This window comes from Eupeodes corollae, chromosome 1 (genome assembly GCF_945859685.1).
Source record: "Eupeodes corollae chromosome 1, idEupCoro1.1, whole genome shotgun sequence".
NCBI classification, from domain to species: Eukaryota; Metazoa; Arthropoda; class Insecta; order Diptera; family Syrphidae; genus Eupeodes; species Eupeodes corollae.
The window spans coordinates 157,959,337-157,969,871 of NC_079147.1; the positions used below are offsets into that span (position 1 = coordinate 157,959,337).

At 39.9% G+C, this 10,535-nt stretch overlaps 1 protein-coding gene across 1 annotated transcript; it reads left to right on the forward strand.

Moving 5' to 3' along the window:
- The first annotated feature begins 1,456 nt into the window (after nucleotides 1–1,456).
- LOC129946205 (uncharacterized) lies at nucleotides 1,457–6,673 on the forward strand. The gene has a single exon (XM_056056303.1). The coding sequence runs from the start codon at nucleotides 1,457–1,459 to the stop codon at nucleotides 6,671–6,673; it is 5,217 nt and encodes a 1,738-aa protein (XP_055912278.1).
- Nucleotides 6,674–10,535: the final 3,862 nt, after the last annotated feature.

The window sequence follows — 10,535 nt, forward strand, 5'->3', positions numbered from 1 at the left end:
TTGAATAAGACCAACTCTACAACAAGTTATGGGCAAAAATCCATGTCCAAACTTTAAATGCGAATATCTCGCTTAAAACGCATCTAAAAGGTATCAAAGTCGGCACCTAATGGACAATTTTTGAACTCCAATATTTCTTGATCTAGACCACCTAGATGGCTGAAATTTCAGGATTGTGATCTAGGAATCATTCCCTTTCCATCGGTGTGCCTATCTTTGAATAAGACCAACTCTACAACAAGTTATGGGCAAAAATCCATGTCCAAACTTTAAATGCGAATATCTCGCTTAAAACGCATCTAAAAGGTATCAAAGTCGGCACCTAATGGACAATTTAGTTATGGGCAAAAATCCATGTCCAAACTTTAAATGCGAATATCTCGCTTAAAACGCATCTAAAAGGTATTGTTTGAGCTACAAATTGTGTTTACAGCCTTAGGCTCAACGAAACTATTCCTATCTATCGAAATCCCATCTATGTAACTTTGTGTCTTATCTTTGTCTACATATTCGTCAAATAAAGTTGAGTTGTAATCCCTTCTTCAAGGAAAAAAGACGTGTTTAATTTCGCTCGGAAATTTATATTATTTAATTTTTTATTTCAGCGGAGTTTTCTTTTTGGAAATTAAATTAAAATTACAGTCCACTCTTAACGCGAACAAAATTGGTCCTGTCGAGAACGGATATATAAAATTTAAATCGCATTTATTTCATTTTTTCAATTTGATCGGCATAAAAATGTGCATAAACCAATAAGATGTTCCGTTATCATTTTTTTTCAATTCAAAGTCGCATCTACCTAACCTACGAATACATGCGCAATACAGAACAGTGTACACTTCTATCAAGTGGTTTTTTTTTTTTCGTTTGTGAGCAAACAAACTCTCTTTTCGTTCTCTTTCTGTTACCCCGTTTAAAATTCGTATAAACCAATACACGCGCAATACAATCCACACCACAGCTACGTCGGTGGTTGGTGAATAACAAACTCTCTTTTCGTTCTCTTTCTGTTACCCCGCTTAAAATTCGTATACACGAATATACGCGCAATACAATCCACATGCCACATCTACGTCTGTGGTTGGTGAACAACAAATTCTCTTTCGGTCTCTTTCTGTGTCAAACAGAACGGTGCTTGCAAATACACAAGTAGTTAACTCGGTTTACATAAAGAACCTACGGTAGTTTTTTCTGCAATACAAAAAAAAAAGCAAAGCAACAAAAATATCAACTTCTCGTGTTCTGTGTGTGGCAACTGCTTGTGTTCTGTGTGTATCGGTTTTCGTTTGAGCGTCCATAAAAAAAAAATATATAACCACAGTTTTTGATTGCCGTGTGCATGCGGATTGACATTCAATTTAAACTTTGTTTGTTTTTTTTGTGAAGATCGGTGCGTTCGTGTGTAAAAAAAAAAAATTATTATTTAAAAAAAAAAAACATTTATTTTTCTTGCATAATGGATTTGCTCAAGAAAAAACGGGCAATTATTAAAGGCCAAATAACGCGAATAGTTACATTCGCGGAAACAACGGGTGCCCCTTTAGCTGAGTGTAAATTGCGCCAAACAAAACTAGAGCAGTATATGCAAGAATTCGAGTGCTTGCAAAGTCAAATAGAAGAATCGATTGAAGACGCTACTTTACTCGCAGATGAGACCCAATATCGTTCAAATTTCGAATCGGTTTTTTATTCCACTCATGCTAAATTATCTGATATTATAAACGAAATTTCTAATGCGTCGCGTTCCGATGATTCTGAAACCGAATTCAGTTCAGCCATTAAAACACTAATCGAAAATCAAACCGCGCTAAATGACGTTGTAAAAAATTTAGCAGAAACGTCGCGAAGGCCAATAAGCATAACTCATTCGGAGCAATCATCTGGCCTACCAAAAGTGATTTTAAACGAATTTTCGGGAAAATTCGATGAGTGGATTCGTTTTCGGGATTTATTTACAGCGTTAGTTATTTGTAAAAAATCTGTAACCGGCATCGAAAAAATGGAATACCTCCTTTCGCGATTAAAAGGAGACGCGTTGTCACTCGTAAGCCATCTTCCCCGTAGCAATGAAAACTTTTCTATCGCGTGGAAATTGTTGGGTGAGCATTATGAAAAACCAAATTTTATTATGGTGGCTCACTTGGACAATATATTCGACCAACCGGTGATCAAAAGTGGTTCTTTGTGCGAATTAAAACGATTATTCAGTACTACCATTGAGAACATGAATGCGCTGCGTACCTTGAAACTCCCGGTCGATTCGTGGGATACATTACTCGTTTACACTTTAACACGAAAACTCGATTCAGAAAATAAATTATTATGGATTCGGGCCGCGAAGCATGGTAAATCTGAATCGTTTGCGGATTTCTCAAACTTTTTGAAAGAGCGAATAAACGAACTCGAAAGTTTAAATCTCTCAAAAGTGCAATCCAGTTCCGGTCGTAATATTATAGCTCCGATTAAAAATAAAGATTCGGGTAAACGTGTTTTCAATATCACTATTCCATCGTGTCCTAAGTGCCAACAAAAACATATGCTTTATCAGTGCGTGAAATTCCGAGAACTTACGGTGCCTGCTCGGTGTGAATTTGTGAAAGCAAACGGAATTTGCTGCAATTGTCTACGGGTTAAGCATTCGTTAGCGGAATGCAAATTTTCGAACTGCAAAACGTGTAATTTGAAGCACAACACTCTGCTTCACGTAGACCGAATTGCCCCCCCTTTCGTTCAACCAGTCCCTGCTGCAAATCAGCCCGGTTCATCGAATGGCATCGTGTCAGCTGTGTCGGTTCGCGCACCCCCATCGCGTCATGAGTGTTTAACTATGCTTCCTACGGCAATAATTTTGATTAAAGACATAAATGGTGAACCTCAATCGTGTAGAGCCCTCCTTGATTCTGGGTCCCAAGCTACCTTAATATCGGAATCTTGTGTTCAACGTCTCGGTTTAAAGCGATCTCATGCTAAGTTTCCGGTAATCGGTCTCGGACAAAATGAAAGTACTCAAGGTACACGGGGACAAGTAAGCCTTATTATGTCTTCGACTTTTGACTCAAATTCGTGTATTTCGGCTAATGCGTTCATTCTTGCCTCGTTAATAAACTGTTTTCCAAGTTTTGAAATACCAAGTGCTTGTCTGTCTCATTTCAAAAATCTATCATTGGCAGACCCCTATTGTTATCGCCCAAGCAAGGTCGACTTGTTGTTGGGATCGGACTTATTCTTTGACATTCTCGCGGACGGTAAAATCGTACATCCATCGGGTTCACCTATCGCCCAGAACACTATCTTCGGCTGGGTGATAGCGGGAAGTGTTTCGTTAAAACGAGAAGCTACTATTAGCGTCAACCATTCAACTGTTGACTTAGACTTGCTCTTAAAAAATGTCTTTGAGCCTGGAGATCTTGTCGACGGAATTCGTTCCAACGACAGTGAGGTAAGTGCAGATATTGAAAAACATTTTATTGCGACACATAAAGTTAATCAAGATGGTAGATACGTAGTCAGCTTACCGTTTAATAAAACGCCCGTTGTGTTCGGCGACTCTCGCGGAGCTGCTCTCAACATGTTGCATTCTATGGAGAGACGATTTTCAAAGAATCCCATATTAAAACAACAATACATCGATTTTATGCGTGAATATGAGCGCCTGGGTCATATGAAAATCGTCCCAATCAACGACCTAAGCTGCCCATCATTTTACTTACCTCACCACGCGGTCCTGAAACCCGACAGCGCAACGACAAAGCTGCGCGTGGTTTTCAATGCTTCGTATAAGTCATCAAATGGCCATTCATTAAACGATTATTTACATGTTGGCCCCACGATTCAAAACGATCTTTTCACGTGCCTTATTCGCTTTCGTAAAAATAAAATCGCGATTAAGGCCGATATCGCCAAAATGTACCGTCAGGTACTTGTCGATGCAAACGATGTTCATTTCCAAAGAATTGTTTGGAGGGAGGAAGTAACCGAAGAACCACGCGATTACATGCTTCTTACGGTTACATATGGAACGGCTTCGGCATCCTTTTTAGCAACTCGTGTTCTCAAACAAATCGGTTTAGACAATATGCATCTTCTTCCCACGGCTTCGAAAAGCATCATTGAAGATTTTTACGTCGACGATTACATGTCTACCTTCGAAAACGTAGATGAAGCGATACAATTAAAAACCGGAGTTGTAAATGTCCTCAACAGGTCTGGAATGGACCTTCGTAAGTGGTCTTCCAATTCGATTGATTTCTTAAACACCATTTCCCCCGAACATCGGGAATCGGATACCAATTTAATCATCGGTGAAACGGGAGTCAAAACATTAGGCTTGCTTTGGGATACGAAACACGATTGTTTCAAATTCGCACCCACGATTCCGGCCATCGGGCCGACCGCCACCAAAAGAGAAGTGCTATCGGTTATAGCTCGAATCTTCGATCCGTTAGGGTGGCTATCACCGATTATCGTCAAAATGAAGATCTTTATAAAACGTTTATGGATCAAACGTGTCGGTTGGGACGAGTTTATTCCCACTGACTTCATGCGAGAATGGAGTGATTTCAATCGAGATCTCTATTCTATTCAAAACGTCAACATTTCAAGATGGCTTCACTTTAGTCAAGGGCAGATACTGGAACTGCACGGCTTTGCCGACGCGTCCGAGTCAGCTTATGCCGCAGCAGTGTATGCTAGGGTGGTAGGAGTCAGTGCAGTGGAGACTGCGCTTATCTGTTCTAAGACCAGAATTGCTCCAGTCAAACCTTCTCTTTCTATTCCACGTTTGGAATTGTGTGGCTCTTTACTGCTAAGCCAGCTCCTTAGTAAGGTTAAAGAAGCTTTCGCTATTCACGATGTCAAATGTTTCGCGTACACAGACTCTACTACCGTACTTCATTGGATTAAAGGTTATCCGCGTGCGAGAAACGTCTTCGTGGACAATAGGATTTCGAAAATTGTTGCCCAGTTCCCAGTTTCAATATGGCATCATGTGCGCACGGCCCAGAACCCAGTGGATTGTGCTACTCGCGGCATAATGCCGAAATGTTTGCTAGATTTAGAGTTGTGGTGGAAAGGCCCTGAGTTTCTTCGCAATAATGAAATAGTGTTTTCTGAAATACCGAGTCTCAAAGACAGTTTTGTTAACGATGAAGTTACATGTCTCGTTTCAGCAGCGGAGACAGATGATTGGGATCATCGCGTTTTCGAAATGTTTTCGAATCTCAATCGTCTTCTTCGGGTCATCGCTCGTTGTATCCGACTATTTCGAAATCGTGTCAGACCTCGAGACCGTATTAGAAATTATTTTTTGTCACCAAACGATTTACATCTGGCAAAGATAGCGTCATATAAACTCGCTCAGAAACACATCTTTAAAAATGATATCGCTCTCTTGGAAAATGGCCAAGCTGTTTCTAAGAAAAACAAACATTATTTTCTTCGTCCCTTCATCGATGAGCAGGGTGTTCTTCGTGTTGGTGGCAGGCTCGAAAATGCCCGCATACCATTTGAGCAGAAGCATCCAGTTATTCTTCATAAGAATCACCCGCTAACAAATCTTATCGTCAATGACTGCCATCTAAGCAACCTGCATGCTGGAATGCGACAAATGACGTACCAGCTCTCGCTCCACTACAGTGTCATCGGTATTCATCACGTTATCAAACGAGTCATCTATCGCTGCACAACGTGCATTAGACAGCGAGCGATTCCATTTCAACAACAAATGGCCAGCCTACCGAGACAGAGATTGGAACCAGGAGTTACCTTTGGCAACACGGGCGTGGACTACGCTGGTCCATTTTTTGTCCGCTCGTGGAAAGGTCGAGGTGCTAAGTTACACAAGGTTTATATTTCGCTTTTTGTTTGCATGGCTACGAAAGCTTTGCATCTAGAGTTAGTGTCGGACCTTTCGTCATCTGCCTTCATCGCAGCCTTGCGGCGTTTCGTTTCTAGGCGTGGAAGATGCCATTCTATTTTTAGTGATAATGGCACTAATTTCGTCGGCGCCAATCAACAGCTACGAGATTGGGCCAACCTACTCGATTCAACAAAATTTCAAGAAGATGTCACCAACGAACTTACCACCAACGGAATCACCTGGCATTTCTCACCTCCCCATGCTCCGCATTTCGGCGGGCTATGGGAGGCCGCTGTCAAGACCACTAAGTTTCATCTACGAAGAGTCCTAGGTCAATCATCTCTAACATACGAAGAGTTCTCCACCGTTTTGTGCCAAGTTGAAGCCTGTGCTAATTCACGTCCATTGTGCGCTCGCTTCGAAGGGGATATGGATCCATTAACCCCAGCGCACTTCCTAATTGCACGACCACTAACAACTGTACCAGATCCGAGTATCTTAACAGCAGAGGACTCGCTGCGAGATCGATGGCAGTATCTTCAACGTCTAGTCCTAAGCTTTTGGGAAAAATGGTCTAAAGACTACCTTATTCAACTTCGAAAGCGCCCAAAATGGTTGGAGAAATCGAAAAATATTCAGCCTAATGATGTGGTTATTCTCATCGATGAAAATCAACCCCCATGTCGATGGCTTATGGGCCGAATCGTTAAAACTTATCCTGGCCGAGATGGACTTGTACGAGTCGCTTCCGTCGTTACTGCTAAGGGTGAATTCAAGCGTCCAGTCTGCAAGCTATGTCCTTTACTACTTGGTTGAAGGCGTCCTTCAACGGCGGGAGGATGTTTGAGCTACAAATTGTGTTTACAGCCTTAGGCTCAACGAAACTATTCCTATCTATCGAAATCCCATCTATGTAACTTTGTGTCTTATCTTTGTCTACATATTCGTCAAATAAAGTTGAGTTGTAATCCCTTCTTCAAGGAAAAAAGACGTGTTTAATTTCGCTCGGAAATTTATATTATTTAATTTTTTATTTCAGCGGAGTTTTCTTTTTGGAAATTAAATTAAAATTACAGTCCACTCTTAACGCGAACAGGTATCAAAGTCGGCACCTAATGGACAATTTTTGAACTCCAATATTTCTTGATCTAGACCACCTAGATGGCTGAAATTTCAGGATTGTGATCTAGGAATCATTCCCTTTCCATTGGTGTGCCTATCTTTGAACAAGACCAACTCTACAACAAGTGATGGGCAAAAATCCATGTCCAAACTTTAAATGCGAATATCTCGCTTAAAACGCATCTAAAAGGTATCAAAGTCGGCACCTAATGGACAATTTTTGAACTCCAATATTTCTTGATCTAGACCACCTAGATGGCTGAAATTTCAGGATTGCGATCTAGGAATCATTCCCTTTCCATTGGTGTGCCTATCTTTGAATAAGACCAACTCTACAACAAGTTATGGGCAAAAATCCATGTCCAAACTTTAAATGCGAATATCTCGCTTAAAACGCATCTAAAAGGCATAAAAGTCGGCACCTAATGGACAATTTTTGAACTCCAATATTTCTTGATCTAGACCACCTAGATGGCTGAAATTTCAGGATTGTGATCTAGGAATCATTCCCTTTCCATTGGTGTGCCTATCTTTGAATAAGACCAACTCTACAACAAGTTATGGGCAAAAATCCATGTCCAAACTTTAAATGCGAATATCTCGCTTAAAACGCATCTAAAAGGTATCAAAGTCGGCACCTAATGGACAATTTTTGAACTCCAATATTTCTTGATCTAGACCACCTAGATGGCTGAAATTTCAGGATTGTGATCTAGGAATCATTCCCTTTCCATCGGTGTGCCTATCTTTGAATAAAACCAACTCTACAACAAGTTATGGGCAAAAATCCATGTCCAAACTTTAAATGCGAATATCTCGCTTAAAACGCATCTAAAAGGCATAAAAGTCGGCACCTAATGGACAATTTTTGAACTCCAATATTTCTTGATCTAGACCACCTAGATGGCTGAAATTTCAGGATTGTGATCTAGGAATCATTCCCTTTCCATTGGTGTGCCTATCTTTGAATAAGACCAACTCTACAACAAGTTATGGGCGAAAATCCATGTCCAAACTTTAAATGCGAATATCTCGCTTAAAACGCATCTAAAAGGTATCAAAGTCGGCACCTAATGGACAATTTTTGAACTCCAATATTTCTTGATCTAGACCACCTAGATGGCTGAAATTTCAGGATTGTGATCTAGGAATCATTCCCTTTCCATTGGTGTGCCTATCTTTGAATAAGACCAACTCTACAACAAGTTATGGGCAAAAATCCATGTCCAAACTTTAAATGCGAATATCTCGCTTAGAACGCATCTAAAAGGTATCAAAGTCGGCACCTAATGGACAATTTTTGAACTCCAATATTTCTTGATCTAGACCACCTAGATGGCTGAAATTTCAGGATTGTGATCAAGGAATCATTCCCTTTCCATTGGTGTGCCTATCTTTGCATAAGACCAACTCTACAACAAGTTATGGGCAAAAATCCATGTCCAAACTTTAAATGCGAATATCTCGCTTAAAACGCATCTAAAAGGCATAAAAGTCGGCACCTAATGGACAATTTTTGAACTCCAATATTTCTTGATCTAGACCACCTAGATGGCTGAAATTTCAGGATTGTGATCTAGGAATCATTCCCTTTCCATTGGTGTGCCTATCTTTGAATGAGACCAACTCTACAACAAGTTATGGGCAAAAATCCATGTCCAAACTTTAAATGCGAATATCTCGCTTAAAACGCATCTAAAAGGTTTCAAAGTCGGCACCTAATGGACAATTTTTGAACTCCAATATTTCTTGATCTAGACCACCTAGATGGCTGAAATTTCAGGATTGTGATCTAGGAATCATTCCCTTTCCATTGGTGTGCCTATCTTTGAATAAGACCAACTCTACAACAAGTTATGGGCAAAAATCCATGTCCAAACTTTAAATGCGAATATCTCGCTTAAAACGCATCTAAAAGGTTTCAAAGTCGGCACCTAATGGACAATTTTTGAACTCCAATATTTCTTGATCTAGACCACCTAGATGGCTGAAATTTCAGGATTGTGATCTAGGAATCATTCCCTTTCCATTGGTGTGCCTATCTTTGAATAAGACCAACTCTACAACAAGTTATGGGCAAAAATCCATGTCCAAACTTTAAATGCGAATATCTCGCTTAAAACGCATCTAAAAGGCATAAAAGTCGGCACCTAATGGACAATTTTTGAACTCCAATATTTCTTGATCTAGACCACCTAGATGGCTGAAATTTCAGGATTGCGATCTAGGAATCATTCCCTTTCCATGTCCAAACTTTAAATGCGAATATCTCGCTTAAAACGCATCTTAAAGGTATCAAAGTCGGCACCTAATGGACAATTTTTGAACTCCAATATTTCTTGATCTAGACCACCTAGATGGCTGAAATTTTAGGATTGTGATCAAGGAATCATTCCCTTTCCATTGGTGTGCCTATCTTTGCATAAGACCAACTCTACAACAAGTTATGGGCAAAAATCCATGTCCAAACTTTAAATGCGAATATCTCGCTTAAAACGCATCTAAAAGGCATAAAAGTCGGCACCTAATGGACAATTTTTGAACTCCAATATTTCTTGATCTAGACCACCTAGATGGCTGAAATTTCAGGATTGTGATCTAGGAATCATTCCCTTTCCATTGGTGTGCCTATCTTTGAATAAGACCAACTCTACAACAAGTTATGGGCAAAAATCCATGTCCAAAATTTTAAATGCGAATATCTCGCTTAAAACGCATCTAAAAGGTATCAAAGTCGGCACCTAATGGACAATTTTTGAACTCCAATATTTCTTGATCTAGACCACCTAGATGGCTGAAATTTCAGGATTGTGATCTAGGAATCATTCCCTTTCCATTGGTGTGCCTATCTTTGAATAAGACCAACTCTACAACAAGTTATGGGCAAAAATCCATGTCCAAACTTTAAATGCGAATATCTCGCTTAAAACGCATCTAAAAGGTATCAAAGTCGGCACCTAATGGACAATTTTTGAACTCCAATATTTCTTGATCTAGACCACCTAGATGGCTGAAATTTCAGGATTGTGATCTAGGAATCATTCCCTTTCCATTGGTGTGCCTATCTTTGGATAAGACCAACTCTACAACAAGTTATGGGCAAAAATCCATGTCCAAACTTTAAATGCGAATATCTCGCTTAAAACGCATCTAAAAGGCATAAAAGTCGGCACCTAATGGACAATTTTTGAACTCCAATATTTCTTGATCTAGACCACCTAGATGGCTGAAATTTCAGGATTGTGATCTAGGAATCATTCCCTTTCCATTGGTGTGCCTATCTTTGAATAAGACCAACTCTACAACAAGTTATGGGCAAAAATCCATGTCCAAACTTTAAATGCGAATATCTCGCTTAAAACGCATCTAAAAGGTATCAAAGTCGGCACCTAATGGACAATTTTTGAACTCCAATATTTCTTGATCTAGACCACCTAGATGGCTGAAATTTCAGGATTGTGATCTAGGAATCATTCCCTTTCCATTGGTGTGCCTATCTTTGAATAAGACCAACTCTACAACAAGTTATGGGCAAAAATCCATGTCCAAACTTTAA

Excerpts from the sequence above, each read along its gene's own strand:
- LOC129946205 (XM_056056303.1), top strand. The coding sequence starts at position 1,457 with ATGGATTTGCTCAAGAAAAAACGGGCAATTATTAAAGGCCAAATAACG.